General features: G+C 41.2%; 1 protein-coding gene across 1 annotated transcript in view; it reads right to left on the reverse strand.

The window, feature by feature from the left end:
- Positions 1-553: 553 nt before the first annotated feature.
- WDR44 (WD repeat domain 44) overlaps positions 554-19,684 on the reverse strand; it is a 62,780-nt gene continuing 43,649 nt past the window's right edge. The window contains exons 13-20 of the mRNA XM_075068426.1: positions 18,343-18,456; positions 14,003-14,125; positions 12,736-12,927; positions 10,423-10,524; positions 6,634-6,749; positions 3,243-3,370; positions 2,178-2,309; positions 554-1,662 (exon numbers count right to left, since the gene is read on the reverse strand). Coding sequence (XP_074924527.1) covers positions 1,568-1,662; positions 2,178-2,309; positions 3,243-3,370; positions 6,634-6,749; positions 10,423-10,524; positions 12,736-12,927; positions 14,003-14,125; positions 18,343-18,456 — 1,002 coding nt within the window. The 3' untranslated portion in view covers positions 554-1,567. The remainder of the gene's footprint in view (positions 1,663-2,177; positions 2,310-3,242; positions 3,371-6,633; positions 6,750-10,422; positions 10,525-12,735; positions 12,928-14,002; positions 14,126-18,342; positions 18,457-19,684) is intronic.

Below are 19,684 nucleotides of genomic sequence, written 5' to 3' on the forward strand. Positions count from 1 at the left end.
TGCAGCAAGTAAAGGGGGGTGCAGCACACAGGGGAACTCCCGGCCCCAGCTCACCTCTGCTCCGCCTCCTCCCCTGAGCTCGCTGCCTTGCTCTGCTTCTCTCCCTCCCAGGCTTGCGGCGCCAAACAGCTGATTGATGCTGCAAGTCTGGGAGGTTGGAGAAGTGGAGCAGGGACAAAATGTTCAGAGAAGAGGTGGAGCAGAGGTGAGCTAGAGCAGGGAGCGCTGCACAGCTCCCCAGGCTGGGGGGGGGGGGGGGGAACTACCATGATCGGGGGGATGCCTCAGCACAGGGTGGAGGATGAGAAGCTGCCAACAGGGGGTGGGTGCCTCAGGGCGGGGGGCGGGCTGGGGGCAGAGCAGAGGTGAGCTGGGGTGGGGAGCTGCCGCACAGCTCCCTGGGCCAGGGGGTGGTGGAAGGGAGCTGCTGCAGGAGGGGGCCCCTCAGGGAGCTGCCGCAGGGCTCGAGGACAGGGTGGGGCACAAGGTGGAAGTTTTGCCTGGCTCTGACAAACATACAAAATATCTGAAAATGAATGATATTTTCCAAGTATGTGACCAATTTTAATGATACATCTTTGTTCTCTGAAACAGTTTTAACCATCAACAACATTTCATGGGTTATGTTGCCCAGAACGTTATTTCATTGGTACATTATATGAATATTTACAAAGACTTTCAAATTCAGTAGCTCTAAACAAACAAAAAGACAACTTAGAACTTTAAACTACAATGCTTAAAAAAAATGTAAACAGTTTATTTTACATTGTTGTAAAATATAAGAATTGTTTCTAATGCAGCTTAAATTTTTTAAGTGAGCATAGCATGGTGCTCGTGAATAAGGAATGAGAATTCTTTACATAGAAATATTGTCCTCCAGTGTGCAAAATATATATATACACACACACACACACACACACACATATATAAAGGAATCTAATCCACAATTAAAAGATAACAAAAATTTTCAGGTCCTGAAAGTTGACAAAATTTATAAAAACATTTAACACATGGTTGCTGACCCATCAGAAACTTGCATAATTCTGAACCATAACTACCACAAATCCAAAACAGATCACCTTTCTTAGAAATGGAACTTTGTGCAAAGAGATTGCATTTTCTTTTCAAGCTAGACCATTTAGCATTTTTTAAAATTTATTTTCCCCTCCCCCATCAAGTGGCCATAAGCACCACTAAATAAATTAACTCTTGATATATGTTCAATTTAGTGCATGTAACCAAAAAGGCACACACGTGTGAATATATTAACATTTTCATGCAGAAATCTGTGCATGTTCGCAATTATGTAGCAAAACAATGTATTTAGAAAACAGAGCCTATTTGTTTGGCAAGGTTATTATTACACATTCCCTTCTATTCTACAAGCCCAGGTGTTAATCGGTTGAGACTGCTTCCCAGCAGGTCTGATAACTGAGTACCTTTAAATAATGATTTAAAACTAAATCAGCCCATGATGCTATTACATTAGGTACTTTGCTTCTGTCCATGTCATCTGTGGAGTTTTACTTCCAGGGTACCACATTTTAATGCTATCAGTTCCAAATAATTAAGATACATTTTTCTTTTTATTAATGAAGACTTTGATAGCTCCAGTAAAGTCAGCCGATAAAAGCACTTCTGTGTGATCTGTCTTCAGAGCACCTTAAGGGAAAAGAAAGTATTGAGCTGATTTTAAAAGAGAACTGCTTATTAAAGCAAAGCTACCAATTGCAATGAAAGATGCAGTTTTCAGTTGAAGACCAGATACAACAAACCTTGTCCTCTCCATATTCCCCATTTGTTATAGTCAGCAGTTGCCTCTTGTTATCTGCCAAGATCATAAGCTATCTTTGGTGAGGGACAGTCTTTTTATTAGGGCTTTGTATAATCACCTACTACTGTGGGGCCCCATTGTCCTCAGTCTGAATGGAAAAAAATGCATCTTCCTAATGGGGACTGGATATCAGTGATATGTTCCATTTGCACATTTCTAAACAATTTCTACAGAGTAACAGTTGGGTATTTTTATAGCCATTAAAGCACCTCATTAAAAAAAATGCCCGCACCAATGGATGAACTACCATTTTCCTCAAGAACATTCTGACAAGTAATTTATACAAATCTTGCCTCTGATCTTTTCGGCTGGTACAAAATACAGGGGGACATCAGCAACCTACCAGAAGGTATAGTGTCTGACGCTTCAGAATCATCTCCCTTGCTTTCAGCTTCTTGTTTTTCAGAGATTTCCAATGATACCATCAAACTGGGATTTGGGGCAAAAACTGCTGATGTGACAACAGCATTGTGTGCTAAAGAAAGAGGGAAAAATACATAAAGATAATTCATTTCAAGAAACATCAATTTTTCTAAAATACAGGATGTGTAAATACAGTAAAAAATGCCAAGAATTTGAGTCCCAAAGTAGCTTAATGTAAGCTGAACTAAGGCATCCCCTGCATTTTCTGGAAATTCTGGGGCTAGGCAGGGAGTATTGTTGCCATCTTAAAAATCTGAGGAAATAAAATGTCTCTGTAGGCACCCATCCCATTAATTAAGATGCACAATATGAACGATTGCCCAGACAGAATAAAATATATACAAGAAACTCCTCTTACTTTAACTCCCCTCCCGACCTAGGTGTGGGGGTGGGAGTGGGGGGGGAAGAGAAGATGGGAGTTTTGCTGCTTTTACTTTCTTTATATTGATGCCATGTTTTCTTATTTTAAGGAGTGGCATGTTACAAAGCTTAAAATTTAAGCAATTCATTTTGTTTTCAGAGTCAACTTGCTACTTCCATACAACAGAACCCACTGGGATTTTAAATTAGACACCAAGCAACACATTCTTCAATGTTGATGACCCTACCATTCTACAACTGAGCGAATAGCTCTGCTGACCTGTATGAATTATTATAGTGCATCTAGAAACCTAAGTCCAGACCCTGACTGAAGTTGTATTGACACTTATGGATTATTTGAAAAATTTAAATCCATCTCTTATCACGCCACTTATTCAGTTATACTTAGTCAAATATTCTGAAGGATGTCTTCAGCTCTTCAAGTGAAAAGTTTCATTATGAGTAAAGCTAAAAAGTTATTACACCTTGCTTCTATAAACTTAATCTTACAGTTTTGAATTGTTGCTGGCAAAAGTAAAAGCCAAAAGGTATTAAAAACATTCAATCCCTAAAACTGTACAAGCTTAGATAAAAAACAAAATATATAAAAGATCAAGTAACTTACCTTTAATGCCTTCCCAGAAGTCATTACGATCTCTCCTTACTGAAGTAAACTTGCTTAAGTCATGGTAGGTGCTCCAGATATAAACATATTTATCTTCTGAGCCACTTACAATGTAAGTAAAATCATGGCTGAAGACACAAAAGAGAAAGACTTATTACCTTCATCTTTGGCTCTTCCACTCAACACTGCATTGCTTTCCTTAAAAGGACATGAAATCGCAGAAAAGCATATACCTGCTTTTTAAAACTTAAAGAACAGAAAAGAGAAATTATTCCAATACCATATATAAAGCTAGTTATCAGTCAAATCATAATACATCCATCATATCAGCAGCTGGACCGTAACAAGTGATTAGGTTTGGACACTAGAACAGTAAGGAACTGTGGAAAAACAAGTTACAATCAAGGTAGCTCCTTTGCTTCAGTAGCAGCACCACAGCCACTTAAAACAAGAAACCCAGAGCTAAGGCCAGGTCTACTCTACAAACTTAAACTGACAGAACTACATCGCTTAGGAGTGTGAAAAATCCACCCCCTGAGCAACATGGTTATACCCCCTAACTCTGGTGTAGACAGCGCTATGTTGATGGGAGAGCTTCTCCTCTTGATGCAATTACTGCCCCTCAGGGAGGTGGATTAAGTACAGCAATAGGAGAAGCTCTCATGCGCAAAATGCTCCCCAACAGCTGACAATGGCAGCTGCAAAGAAATTACTCTTCTGCTGCTCCTGCTACTGGGGGGAATTACATTATCCTAGTTTACTACATTCAGTGGGAGAAAAATCACTCATACAAAAGCACAGTCCTGTTTCTTCTTCTTCTTCTAGCTCCAACCTGAAATGAGCGCCCTGCAAGATACACAGTGACAGTGCAGCCTATCATACAATAGATATTCATGTTCAAACAGACAAGTACCTAAAGGCACAATTTTTTGTGTACAAAAGGTTGCAAAAATTACAGACATTTGAGAAATAGTATGTGCTCATACGATAACAGACTGTCACAACAGTCTTTTTTAAAGCTCAGTTTTGATAAAGCCCTGGCTGGGATGACTTAGTTGGGGATTGGTCCTGCTTTGAGCAGGGGATTGGACTAGCTGACCTCCTGAGGTCTCTTCCAACTCTAATCTTCTATGATATACAAAGTGGGCTCAGTCAAGTAGTACATACAATTCCTAACCTGAGTACTTAACTCTGCTACCCCCTACTCTTGTTGTACAATTTTGGTTTTTAAACGCAAGCATATTTAAACATCACACAATGTACAGGCTTGTTAGCATGAACATCTCAACTTTGGGGACTTCATTCCTCCCCCTGCTGCCACCACCACAAGAGGATACTTATTTTTGTATATATTTCCACCTTTGACATAAGAACCTCAGCACAGATTTTGGGTTAAGCACTATTGAAGCCAACCCCCTTCTCAGGGATAAGAACACAAGAAAAGCCAGACTGACTCAGACCAATGGTCCATCTAGCCCAGTATCCTATCTTCCAGTAGTGGCTGGCGTCAGATGCTTTAAGGGGAAAACACAGACCAGGTCACCCATCTGTCATAAGTAGATAGGTAAGGTAAGGGTTAAGTTTCTTTTACCTGGAAAGGGTAACCAAACACCTGACCAGAGGACCAATCAGAGAACTGGATTGTTTAAAAGTCAGGGGCGGGAATTTGTATACTCGGGGTCTTTGTTGTTTTCTCGGCCATGGGTAAACAAGTTTCCTTCTATCTCCCTCTTATCTCATTTCTGGTTTTCCAAAGTTGTGGTCAAGGGAAACAAAGTAATCGGTATGAGGAGCTTTGGTGTTGTTTTACAGTGTGTGGATTGCTGAGTTCTTTGTTCTTCTCGGCTTGTGGGACCAAGCTATCTTGCTAATTCCACATCTTCTTCTCATTCTTACTAAAAGGCAGTCAGTACAAACGGAAACAAAGTAAAATTCGGCTATGATATGGCTTGCTTTGTACTTATTGGGTGTGTGATTGCTGTCTATTAAATTGGCTATTTTTTTAAATCAGACTGGTTGTTCATATTTCTTGAAGGAGGGACCTGTATTAATTTAGTGCAAGTTATATTCTGTATTTTCTTTTTCTATATAAAGCTTTCTTTTTTTCAAACTGTGGAAGTTTCTTTTTCTAGTAAGGCAGAGAAATTGAAACCTCTGTATCAGGTATCTGTCTCCCTCGGGAAGGCAGGAACGGGAAAGGCAAAGCCAAGCTGTTGGTATTTGCATCTCAATTGTCCTGAGGGAAAGACGCTTATCTTTGGGGAAGCGAGAGAACAGGTTTCTTGGTACGGCGCAAGCTAGACAGAAGAATAAGCTGGGAGGAGGGGGGAAGGGGTTCTCTCTCCTGCTCTGGTGACTCCAGAGAAACAGATTATCTGGAGGTTCCACGGGGAGGGTTCGGAGGACACCAGAGAGAGGAAAGGGGGGTCAGGCCCTATCAATTCCTGACCTGGTGGCAGCCTATCAGATCTAAGCTAGAGATTAAGCTTAAAGACTTCATGCTAGTACCTTATATTTGAACTCTAAGGTTCAAATCGAGGAATATTACTATGACACCATCAAAGTGATCCATCCCTTGTCATCTAGTCTCAGCATCTGGCAGTCAGAGGCTTGGGCAGGGATGGGCTCTGCAACCTTCCTGGCCTGACTACCGTGTATGGTACATGTAAAGAAGGCCCCCTTTCTTCTTCCTTCGAGCTCCCCAGTTTTTTTTTAAGCAGGAAACTGACACCTGCATGCCTGAGTGGAGTCAGAAGCTCAAAGGAGCTTAAATCAGGGAGAGTATATTATGCTTATTGGGCCAAATACTCCTCCCCTAACAAATGCAATATGAGGTGGGGGACAAAGGAGAATTTCCCCCATCTGAGAAATGCAAGCAACTTGCTGATGGGGTCACCAATAAAGGTGACCAAGAGCTTTTTGCTTCCCTACAACAGATGAGGAAGGAAGAACCAAGACATCAGCCACCAAGAGATTTTCTTCATTAAAGGAAGCAACACCACTATAGTACTTTTTCCAGCCCTAGAGTTTTCCTAGCTTCTGTGTGAGGCTTCTGGAGCCTGTGGTATGCCAGCTGTGGAAGCAATTATGGGACATGACTCAAGAATTGGGAGTAATGGTGCAGATAAGGGAGGGAGATTAGCTTATTTACATGAGTTCTCTATCCCTAAGCACCTCTGACACTCCTGCCTGCAGAGTGGATTTGGGTTCTCCCCTCCCTTACAACTCACTTGGGATTTCTAGCAAACTGGCATTCAAGCTGCTCCGTTTCATATTAGGTTACATATAGATATCCTCCAACAAGACGATTTTGTACATTACCCTTAACAGATTTCTAGGAGATTCAGAAAGTATATTGCTATAACACAGTCTACATATTTCCACTTCTTACCTGAAGCTGGCTTTAATTTGGCTGCTGCTGTTGACATAACCTTTGTATTTCATGGACAAGGACAAATCTCTTAGGTCATAAAGTCTGATTCTGGAGTCATTGGATGTCACTAATATCTAGAAGTGAAACAAAAACATTGCAAAGATTTAGAAACTGCTTTCCAATTTAAAATTAAACAGAAAGAGGTAAATTATATGAAGCACAAACCTTACAGCATACACTAAAGATCATCATAGCCGATTCAAACCACAGCAGCAGAATTTCCAGGTACTTAAACAGATTGACACTTACTTTCCTTCTCATCACCTACATTCATCCCAGAAGAACTGGTACAATGACATTTCCGTATTTTTGGTCTTGTGTCAAACGGCACATGCAGGACATCCCCACCCATGTTGGTTATAGACTGAACCAAATACATCACCTAGGAGTCCCAGTCATGGACCCCACTGCGCTAGGTGATGTACGAACACAGAAAGACAATCCCTGTATCAAGGAGCTTACAATTGAAGTATAAAACAAGAGAACAAGTGAACAGACACACAGATCTGGGAATACAAGGAAACAATGAGACAATATTGGTCAGCATTATAGGCAGCCATCTCAGCATACCAGTGGCATAATTATTGTTAATTTTTTATTGGATCACGTCAAAGGAGAGTTTTAAGGAGGGATTTGTAGGTGGGTTAATGAGGTAGCTTGGGTGACGTTTACACGAAGAATATTTACAGGAATGGCTCTTCCCAAAGTGTGACAGCCAACGTGGCAGAAAGCACAAAGGTGCTTGATTGAACACTTGAACAAATGGGAGATGGAGGCTGGCATCCTGGGCTGATTGGAGGTGGGAGTCAACAGATCCGTAGTGAATGAGAGAGAAAGAGTGAGGACTGACCATGAAGAGCCTTGAAAGTGAAGACAAGTCACTTGGGTTTCATCAGCGAGGGAAAGGGGAGCCAGGGAAGCTATTTAAAGATAGGCGTGATATGGCCAAAGCAACGGGCTAGAAAAATGGTCTTTAAACAGCATTCTGAATAGATATGAACAGGGCAAGATGGCATGTGTCAAGGCCAGAGAGAAGGATGCTGCGGTTATTGAGATGAGAGACTGAGTAAGTGCTTTAACTCTGTAGAGGGACAGGAAAGGCTGTATCTTAGAGATGTTATGCAGGAATATCTGCAAGATTTAGACAGCCTTGATGTAAGGACCCAGAGAGAACTGAGTCAAAGAGGGAAGCCAGGTTACAGGTCTGAGACACAGGCAGAATGGTGCCACTGTCCATAGTGACTAAGAAAGGAGGCAGTAGGAGAGCCTAGACAGGGGAGGCGATTCAGCACTCTGTATTAACCACTGCATTAGCAACTTAGCAGGTGTGCCTGGGCTGAGTTTCCTCTCACTGTGCTACATGGCAGTTAGAAAGGAGCCCTTGAATGACATGACCTCTCACGACAAGCCACGTGTACTTCAGGTGGGGACTGGGTGCTCATCTAGTCCCTGTCTCTCAAGCTTATAAAGCATTCAAGTAATATGCTCAGATCTGGGAGACTTCAGGAGATAGTGCAAGATGTATGTTTAAACTGGTTTCTTGCGGATTGGTATCAATAGGTAACTCAGTAGAATATTCTACTGCCCACCCTTTGAGATCTGAAGTATGCTATTCACTCAAGTCACATGGTATTGTTTCTGCTACCTGACTGGAAAACACACCTATCAACAAGAGTTCTTGAACAAATCATTCAGGCTTTGACTGTCTCAAGAAAGCGTGGGAGAGAATGACACCAAATTATTGACAAATAGGGCTAGAGAATTTAAGGAAAAAATTTTAGAAAACCTTTTCCTTTATTATTTTGCACAAGAGCAGTATATTGAGCTATTTGCATTGACTCCTGATTTCAGAAAACCAGGTTCCAACTTACTGAGGGAGAGATTGTGTCAGACTTATTGGCTGTTTAGCAGTATTCATATTTTTTCTTGCCCCTTTCATGCAAAGTACAGATAAAAACCAGGGTTTGGTTAACTGGAGTTTAAATTCAGATATGTTCTTCACATCAAATCTTAATGTGGAAACACTTTTAATATTCAGATTATTCAAAAGGTTAATTCTGGAATATCTGAATAACTGGGACTAACCTGTAAATAAATGAATGTGCATGTAGATATGCTCTCATTATTTTACAGGACATTAAAGTTGGCAAGTACACCTGCACACAGCTTTAACATGTACTGAGGCTCAAAAGGACATTGCATCACTTGGCAAGGGAGATTTTGGAAATATGTTAGTTATTCTACAATGATAAGGACAAAGGGAGAGCTATTTAGTAATCGCGATCTCGCAGAAAAGCACAGGTATATCATTCACACCAGACAGCTGGAAGAACAGCCGTAACCCCAAATAAGACTGGCCCATTATTGACAGCATAATTTAACGTTTTGGTTTTTTTGCTCAATGAAGTTTTTTTTTCTCCTCCATTGTCACACTTCTTAAGATCAGGGATTTAAGTGCACATTTTAACAGGGAACATTAGAAAAGGTACATGGGAAAGCAACTACGCAAGAGGACAGAAGACATTTCCACTCACTAGCACCTTCATATCATGATGGAAATAGAGCAGGATCTGCCGTGTAGCAATAAGCCCACTGGGATGTTGCAAAAGTAGGTACCACTGGACTCCTTGGGTGCATTGTGAAGCAGAAATGGTCAGCTATTCAAGCTGTGCACAAAAACTGAGACAGTCCTTGGCGTGATTTATTGCTATATCATATTCTTATCGGGTTCCCTCATTTCGGTATTCATTTAATTGTATAAAGTTCAATTGAAGTAGGTGTTACACACAGTATCCTTCAGCTACAGAGGGAAGATATTTCCCAGTTGAAGGAGAAAAGAAAATAAAGGTTAGAAACACCTCCCATGAGCAAGTCACTTTTAACATAAAGGGCAGAGGGATTTCACCTATTTCCCCTAGGTGATAAGGTCCCATCCCATGCTCTTTTGGAAGCTCATGCACAGCTCACCACCAACTCCAGTTGATTAACCAGAGCATAACATTGCCCAGTCCAGATCCAAAGACTTCTGAGGTTTCTGCACTCCCTTGAGATGGGCCAGTGCTGCTTACAGCACTGGTATACGTCTGGAGTACAATCATGGAAGCAACAGAGCAGCAGGTGATAAATAGTTACGCCAGAGCCACGAGTTCACATAGCAGAACATCAGAGCCTTCACAGAGCAGATGTTAGTGGCAGCTGAGAATTCTCTCATTTTAAGTTGAGTATGCTGTAGTGTAGTTTTGATTTATGTAATTTGTCCTTTATGACGATAAAGGGGACCCACTATGGAAACACCAAAAGATAACTTATTCCCTAAAACAGCAGCTTCTGAGTCATGTTTAACAACTTTTCTAGTTACATCATATGAAATCACATGTAAATTCAGCAAAATTTCCAAAAATAAACCCAACAGGAAACAAGTGAGACACACTAAAGGTAAGATGTAAGCACTTCCTGGGGTAACCATTAGCAATCAATTGCAGTATTTTAGATTGCTACAATATTTCCAATATTAATATTAAATTTGGCATTTGTGGTACCATGTTATCAACTGAACTACATCTTGACAAATGTTTATATCGCAGTAGTGCCCAGAAACTATTATTCAAAGTCAGTGGAGGCAGCGTGTGTGTGTTCAGGACCTCTTAAATAACTATTAGCATAGGCCCTCGGAAGAATACTGAATATCTGAGACCAACACCTTGCTGAACATGCATGTGAAAGATTGCTTGGACTATATTACAGTACCTTATTTTCTCCAGGCAAAGGCTCAATGCCAGTAATTTTTCTTCCAACTCTGTTCCGTCCTCTGGTAGAACGTACATGTATCTGTGTATGGTACTTCAAGTGCTAGAGAGAAATTACACTGATTCTTAATTGGAAAATATTAGATAAAACTGCAGGCAGCATAAATAAGTCTGCTAGAACTTGAAAAATAGTAACTGTTTAGAAAGCTTATATTTCTGTAAATGAATAGTAAAAAAAGGTTTTAAACTAAGTTGTTTATCTAATATAATGTAAGTTAGAAATGAAACTGTCCTATCAATAAATGGATGCCATGGCTGTAATTAACAACTCAGGCCACGTCTACACTATGGGATAATATCGAATTAGCTAAAATCGGTTTTATAAAACTGATATTATAAATTCGATTTCATGCGGCCACACTAGGAGTTATTCGCGTTGGTGCGTCCATGGTCGAGGCTAACTCGATTTCTGAAGCGTTGCTGGGGTGCTCTTCTGTAGCTATCCATTTCTGCCGTCTCCCCGCCCTTGATTCTGGGTTGAAATCATTGTCGCGCGGGTGGTTCTGGTAATGTCATCAGTCATTCTTCCTCGGGAACATAGCTGAACATCCTTTGCGCCCCGATTTTCCCTGGATTGCTGGCAGATGCATAGCCGGCCACCATGGAGCCCGTTATGCTCTTTTTTCTCTTCCTCCGTGCGAACCAGTTATCCGTTCGTACTGGTGCCGCCGGGCAGTGGAGCGACGATATCCGTGTTTACACAGAGCAATTCCTTGCTTTTGCATGATGCAGGATTGGTTACGGTTTGTTCTGTACCGTCTACGCGAGAACTGGCATTGAGATGAGTTCCTCTCCCTCTGTAACTGTGGCTGCTATCCTGGTGCTCCTGGCTTGAATCGGCCGGGGGCGCAAACGCAAAAGCAAAATTGGGTGTGACTTCACTTGGGACTGGAGTACAATCCCTCCCTTATGTTTCTAAAGATGGTCAAGATTAGACAATCAGAATAAGGGGCTGTTTAGGGACGTGTTCGTACCAGCTGCTCCGTGTCGGTATTTACGGGGGTCCTTGAAACCCCCCGTTTGTCCCTCTTCCGAACTTCCTGGGCTACGTGGCCGCTCTGTCCCCATTGTGTCATGAAGTTATCAGAATGCAGGATAAGACCGGCTTGTTAGTGAGTATCATGAGGGGGGTCGCCTCCGGGCTTGACAGTCCGGCGTACAGATATTCTTCTTTACACAGGGAAAGGGAGGGGCTGATGAGTAGCCCCAGTTGCTATGTGAGGACAGTTACCGCGGTCTGAACCATAGCTGGGGTTGGGAGTCCTCTTTTTTACCCAGGCGCGCGCTCTCGCGGCACGGGATCCGGGCTGATGGCGCGACGGTATCTCATTATGTTACGTCTCCACGGGGAGTGGGGGAGGGGACGGATTGCTCTTCATGCTGAGCATCGCGTTCCAGCCGCTTCGTACCTAGAGGTACATTGAAGTCAAGATAATGATTTCCTTTCTCATGGTGGTGGGGGCGGGGCATGGGCGCTTTCCTGCACGCCAGCACTGTGTTTGATCTACAGATTGGGGTCAGCCAGATGGCAAATCTTTTCAGAGCTGCTGTGGCTGTGGGATATGGGTCCTCGTCCCTCCTCATGAGTGTCCATTTGAGGTCTCTGGTTCATACTCGCTTGTACGGCGCTGTGTTTTGGAGATTTTTTTTCACGCTTTGGCAGTTTCGTGTTCTTTACGGAGCTTGATACAAGATTTGTCTTCCCCATCGCGACAGATTTAGTATCCTGTCGGTCTATGCTGGTCGCTCTTTTTGGATTTGGCCTGCATCGCCATCGTGCTGATCGCACCTCATGCTGGGCAAAGGACATGCTTCAGTTCGGGGGGCTTTCCTGTTCCTGCCGTGTCGCGCTCCGCTTCTGTCTAGATACGCCGTCGCCCGCCAAAAAACCCTAAAGAACAAAGTCATAACATAACAATAAAACACATACCCAAAACAAACCAAAAACTAATTTGTTCAGAGTGCTCGGGTGTTGCGGCGGTACGGTGCGGAGAAGGAGACCGGTGGCGGCCCTTGTGATGATAATGTGTGTCGCCTTTCGTCGGCGCTACGTAGATGCATCTTATGTTAATATCGCTTTGCACTACTCCTCTCGTCGGGGTAGAGTACAGAAATCGATTTAAAGAGCCCTTTATATCGATATAAAGGGCGTTGTAGTGTGGACGGTACAGCGTTAAATCGATTTAACGTTCTTTAAATCGATTTAAACGCGTAGTGTAGACCAGGCCTCAGTATACAAAACAGAAATTTTTACCTCTGTATCATAGAAAATACATCTGCCATCATATGTGCCAATCACTGCATATTTGCCATTCTGACAGAAGTTTGCTGCTGTGATCAATTTTGTCTGCCCATCCACTTCATTCCATAATGCCACTTTTTTGTCAGGAATGTTCCAAAGTCGGAGCTTCCCATCCAGTGAGCCACTTAAAAAGTACCTGTCATCCTAAAAGAGCAGATACCATAAGCTGTGGAGTAAAAGGATGTGTATGCACTGAAACACATACTGGAAACTCCATCCCCATCCCCACCATTTGTCCCAAACAGGAATTCACTGATAATTCTACTAACTGATTTAAGACCCAGACACTATTTGAAATATCATTTAATGTATAATGCACACCTCTAAGTTTTTTAGTTTTGTTTTTAAATTTAGCAACATCATCAATGTCTTCTATCCAAAGATGGCCTAACTGTTCATAAGCCCCTCTGAGAGGCGCAACGTTAGAGCAGGCGTAGGCAACCAATGTCACATGTGCCGAAGGCAGCAGGTGAGCTGATTGTCAGTGGCACTCCACTGCCCAGGTCCTGGCCACCAGTCCAGGGGGCTCTGCATTTTAATTTAAATTTTAAGTGAAGCTTCTTAAACATTTCAAAAACCTTCTTTACTTTACAGACAATAGTTTAGTGTTATATTATAGACTTATAGAAAGAGACCTTCTAAAAACATTAAAATGTATTACTGGGATGTGAAACCTTAAATTAGAGTGAATAAATGAAGACTCGGCACACCGCTGCAGAAAGGTTGCCAGCCCGTGTTAGAGTTCTTTACTCTCTGATATACCCTGCTAAGGACTGATGTTTTTCTGGCTGGTTGGACACAGCTCCTTCTGGAGTCCATGAAGAAGCTCATAAGTGGCTGGGGTGGATTTTCAGAGAGTGGTGCACTGTGTTCCTGCTCCGTTGTCAACATTAGGAAATTTTATCATTTTGAAATATGATTTTACAATCAAGTTAGCTAATGCAATACTAGCCATATATTAATGGTCAGTGCAGACAAGAACAATTCATGTTCTATATCATGTCAGCCAGTCAACTAGAACTAGGGTTGAACAATAACTAGTGTTTCGGACAGAATTTTAAGGATACAAGGAATAGTTTCAAGAGGCACAAAGAGCACTCATGTGCCCAACTTTTACAGAGACTCAATTTTTAAGTTTGACAGTTAATGGGAGGTGCCTAAATCCCCTTTCAAAAATATTCCCCTCTATTCATATTAAAAAGAGTATACAACTACTTACTCTTGGATGGAAAGCTATCGCAGTGACAAAGTCTATATGCTGGAAACAGCAGAGACACTCTCTTCTGGATATGTGCCATAATCTGACTGTTTTATCCATTGAAGAAGAAAGCAAGAAGTAGTTCTGTGGAAGAAATTGCATGAAATAATTCAAAGGTTTATCAAATATACTGGTACACAACACAAATGCAATTTGGTATATAATATTTCCTGCTTAGATTATAACATGGATTTCCAGCTAACAGCACTCCAGTAGAAACTAAGTATTAATGAAAAGCTCACCTACCCCCCGCCCCAAAATGCTAATACTCAAACACTTATTTTAATATACCACCTTTGGGGGGGGGAGGGGCTGGAGGGAACGGGGCTAGAAAGAATAGTTGTAGCAACTAGCTTACCAAATGGGGTAATTAGCAGAGGCACCTAACAACTACAATTATTTTCTTAAGTATCTTACATTTCTTGAAGAATTCTGAAAACCACTTAAAAAACATTTCTATATCATACTCTGGTTTCCCCTTATTTGTTTATTACTAGAAAAATCTGGATGGAAATTTTAGAGTTCATCTATTCCTGATTATTCCCTAACTTAAAGTCAAGAACCATTCCCATTTATGACATCAAAATAACCTCCACAGAAACTAAATGCAAAGTTGCTATTGCAGAAGAGGAATAATCAACAAGAGCAAATTAACTCTTCAGGAATAAACTTTTCCTTTTCATGAAAATGGAAGAAAAATATTCTCTTTATATTTTCAGTTCTTCAACAGAATAATTTTCACAGCATTTGAAAGGTGCAGCCTGTAGGTTAAGATTTTTTTAACCAACAAAATTACTGAGCACATGCATATAAGGTTTCATCCTTTGTAAATTTCACACTTAAAGATTAAAATGATACCAAGTGAAGTTGTTTACAAACTCCCACAGACCACTTAATCATTCCCTCCTATCATGCTTAACATTTGAACTTTTCGTAAAAACGTCATTTTCACCCAAAATACTTATTGATTGTGCACTGATTTAGGTAGAATTTATTTTTTAAAATAGGAAAAAATATCAATGAAATGGTTATAACAATTAGTTCTTCAAGTAGTTTTAAAAAAAGCAAGGGTACAAGAAAAACTCCAGGGTGAGGGCAGAGAGGCTACTGCCTGGTCTCCTTTGGCCAGATGTCTGCTTTCCTAAGAGGTTGCTGTTATTTATTTCAGTATAGAGAACTCTAGAAAAGTTAATTTGGTTTTAAAACGTGATACAAAACTGAAAATGAGAAAAAGTTACCCTATCTTAACTGCAGACATACAGCAGTGGCTTCAAGAACCATACAATTTGCACGAGAACAGAGGAATGTACTGATGACAAAAATAGCAATGCAGGAACTAGAAACCACAGAATATATCAATGGAAATTCCCCTTCCCTCTCCTCTCAAATTCAGTGACTTCAGTACTGCATACATATCACTTAGTTCTATTTAGGGTCTTTTTTTCAGCTGAAAATTCTGTTTAATCTTTCAGTTCTTACTTGTGCACTCTAGGAAGGACAGACAGTAAAGGAGTATTTTTTTATTGGACCAACTTCTGTTGGTGGGAGACAAGTTTTCAAGCTTACACAGAGTTCCTCTTCTAGTATGGGAAATGTACAAGGTGGAACAGATTGTTTAGCATAAGTAGTTAACACATTTCAATGGACTATTCAAGGCAAGGTGGCTAGTTAACACCTCTCCATTCATAAGGGGGGAAAAGGAAAAAAGCTGGGGTGTGGGGGCGTGTTAAGTGGGTTATAGATTGTTGTAATAAGCCATAAATCCAGTGTCTCTATTCAGTCCATGATTTTCAGTATCCAGCAAAGTTATGGATTGAAGCTCCCAGTGTCGTCTTTAGGTGTTGAGCAAGTTACCTTTGAGGATGAGGATGGAGAAGTCAGATACAGAAGGATTACTTTATGAAGAGTTCATCCACAGATAATATGGTGTTTTTTACCTTATTTTTCAGTGTCAGCTCATTTGAGAGTGTAGCAATTTCACCCACACAGGTGTTATTGGGGCGTTTAGTGCACTGGATGAAGTACATCACATGTGACAGGCATGGGTAGGATCCATGGATCTTGAAAGGGGTGCTGATCATCAGAGCAGTGGAGCTGTCTACAGGTTTTGCATCTGTTGTAGCAGGGTATGGTACCTTTGAGTTGGTGTGTCCTCCTCTGTGGGGAGCCTGCTTGTAATTATGAGCTTGGAGAGGCTGGGGGGGTTGTTTAAAGGCCAGAAAAGGGGATTCAGAAAAGATTTCTTTCTGGATAGGGTACCCATCAAGTGGAGGGTGTCATTGTTTGATACTCCCTGTATGGGTTCCAGCATAAGGTGGTGGGGAAAACTAGGGGTGTGTGATTGGAGCGGGGTTTATTTCTGTATTGAAGTAGGTTCTCTCGGGGCATTTGGGTAGCCTATTCCATGATGATCTACACTTCTTTGGTAGAGTGTCCTTGTTTGGTGAAGACAGTTTTAAATGTGTTAAGGTGTATATTCCAGACTCTCTCCTGGAAGACTATTCTGTAGATCTGAGTGCCTGGCAGTAAGTAACTGATGTCTTAGTTTGTTTGGGGTGGTTACTGGATCTGTGACGGTAGGTGTGGTAATCTGTGGGTTCCCTGTGTATGACTGACGGTAGGATTTCACTGTTGAAGTGGATTGTAGCATCCAGGAAGCTGATGCTAGTGGGGGGTGTTCTAGAAAGTTTAATGGATGGCTAGTGGTGGCTGAAGTTGTGGTAGAAATTTATGAGGGAGCTTAAGTCGTCTGTCCAGAGGATGCAAACGTCTTTGATGTATCTCAGGTATATTACTAGTTTCATGGTGCATTTGTCTAGAAATTCTTCAAGGTGAGCCATGAAGAGGTTGATGTACTGGGAAGTCATCCTAGTAACCATGACTTTTCACATGGTTTGAATAAAGTGTTTGTTGTTAAATATGAAATTGTTATGGGTGAAGATGAATGGATGAATTTGGCGATGTGTTTTGGGTGGATATCTGAGGGTTGCCCATTACCTTGTAAATATATTCTGAGGGAAATTGTTAATTTGTAGAGTTTTTGGAGGAAGTCAAGTTTTGTCTTGGAGGAAGCTGGCCCTTTGGGTGGTGAGTGGTTTGAGGATAGTTTCTATGAGTCTTGATATTCCTTCAGTAAGAGTGCTGTGGCTAGATATGGTGGGTCTGCCTGGGTTCTGTTGTTTGCGTATCTTGGGAAGATCCCTGAGGTGTGTTCTGTATCAGGTACTGAATGTATACTACTTTGATTTTAATACAGACCCTTAACTGAGTAGGAAATATAATGGCCTCCAGAAATTAAGGTGTTTGATCTGATAATGGTAAAGTTAAAATTTTGATTTCTGAATCGTTATAATTTAAGTAGCTTCCAGACAATCCAATAAAAAGTTTTCCCTGTTTCCATATTTAGTAACAACTGTATTGGAACACAGTTACTTATGCTGGTGAGCCCTTACACACGAGTAGCCCATGGTGAGTAAGATCTCATCAACACAAGTCAGTAGGGTTGCACAATTAGTTGCAAGAATTTAAAAAACTTTTTTTTTTTTTTTTTAAATGAGCTGTTATTCAACCACACTCATTCAACCAGTGCCAGTCAACCTCGGAAACAAAGTAACAATCATTCCTGCCTCCTCTCTGTGTAGCTTAAGGTCTTCAGTGAATGGTCAAAAAGGTGTGAAATAACCAGTTTTCTTCTTCTTTTAAAAACAGGGGAGACGGAAGAAGAGCAACATTTTTAGATATTCAAACTGCAGCCAGTAGTGCAGGACACTATGTAATCATATAAAAGGTGGAAAGCCACAAATGGACTCTGCTTCCTGCCAATACAGACTGAACCATAACAAAATAGTTAGGAGTGCAATAAAATAAGCTCTTCACAGAACAGCAGCCAAGAACACATTTTAGATATAACACAGACAGCACAGCTCGAACTCAGATGGCCAATCTGAAGGTAATGAGGATCTGATCGCAGAATACTCATCTAGAGTAAACCAGCACAGCTTCACTGAATCCAATGACACTATGCCATTTACACCAGCTCAGAATCTGGCCCCTAAAAACTGCAGCGGAGCTAGAATGAGAGATAATGTTCTTACGCTGGACATTCTACAAGAGACAAGAGGAAACCAGCTACAAAGTGTTTTAGACATTTATCAGCCAATTCACGGATGGGCTGTGCCTATATCCACAGACATTTCACTGGCTAGATATGAAGTACCAATGGCAAGTGCAAGAAAAGGAACACAGCAAAACATGGGAGGAAATGGGAAAGTTCTGTATAGTCTGCACAAGAGCTGTCTTACTTTAGACCATGAGAGATCAAGGAGATCTGCTGTATGACCTTTGTATTTGCAAAATGGCCGCTGCCGAAATGGTGCATTTTTATCATCAGGGTCTTCATCAGCTCCACTGCAAACCTATCAATATATCAAAATCAATGCAACGGAAAAAAAACCCATGGTAACAGAATACATTGTTACTGCTTTCTGATATGCAGATGTGCCACAGATATCTGAGCACAGACATAAAACCTAAGTACAAAGTATTAGAGAAATAAGTGATTCATGTCAGTTATTTGTACATTCAAAATAAATTACATGGTGCTGAAAGCTGAGTTTACAACTACACTGTTCTAAAAGCACTAAGTTCTGCCATACATCTCAAATGTTTAATGCTTATTATTGTACTTAACTGATTTGATTAGCTTAAAATAACATTGTCTAAATACATACGGCATGTTTAAAACAGGTCAATTCTCTGATTTACTGGCTAAGTATTCAGTTTATGTAACTGTATAAACAAACAGAATATGTACGCACACATCTATTATAAACATACACCACTCTTAAAACTTCCCTTGTGTTTTTTGTTCCTCTCTCTCTCTCTCTCTCTCATCCCCCACCCCCCCAAACCCTGACACCAATCCGTGAGAATGAAGGGTGCAAGTTGGTCACAGATTCCATGACTGTCTGGTACCTCCATGACTTCTGCAGCAGACGGTGCAGCTGACCCCAAGGCCACCCGAGGAGCTGGGATGGCCCCCAGAGCCAGCCACACTGGAGTGGGCCTGGGGTCAGCTGCTCAGGCTGCCCACCCGCAGAGCAGCAGCAGGGCCCTGGGATCCTCCCCAAAGCACCTAAGATTTAGTCATGGGTATTTATAGAACAAATCATGGACAGATCACAGGCCATGAGTTTTTGTTTATTGCCTATGACCTGTCCATGACTATTACTAAAAATGCCCATGACTAAATCTTAGCCTTAGTGAGAATTAAGGATACAGTGTCAGACTCATTTTTAAATAAAGTTGTAAAAGAAATTGCCAGGTGAGGAAATTCAACGTTATCTGTAATTACTTCCAGCATTCAGCTCAAAGACCCACTGAGGGATTAGCTTTAATAAATAACATCAAAATGAAGATGTGCAGACTAACAAGTCATCTAGTTTTGCTCTATTTTTTTGCCTGTATCACATGCACACATTGACTAAACATCTTCAATCAGATCTCAGTTTTTGACTAAGTGAATAAATGTTTGAGTCATATTGACACAAGATCCAAGCCTGCATTTATTGAGGGAAACTCCCTCAGAAGACAATGTAGAATTAGATTGAAGAATTGAGACTTCAGAGTTTGAACTCCTTCAGA

The sequence above is a fragment of the Chelonoidis abingdonii genome, chromosome 8, assembly GCF_003597395.2.
Source record: "Chelonoidis abingdonii isolate Lonesome George chromosome 8, CheloAbing_2.0, whole genome shotgun sequence".
Classification (NCBI taxonomy): domain Eukaryota; kingdom Metazoa; phylum Chordata; order Testudines; family Testudinidae; genus Chelonoidis; species Chelonoidis abingdonii.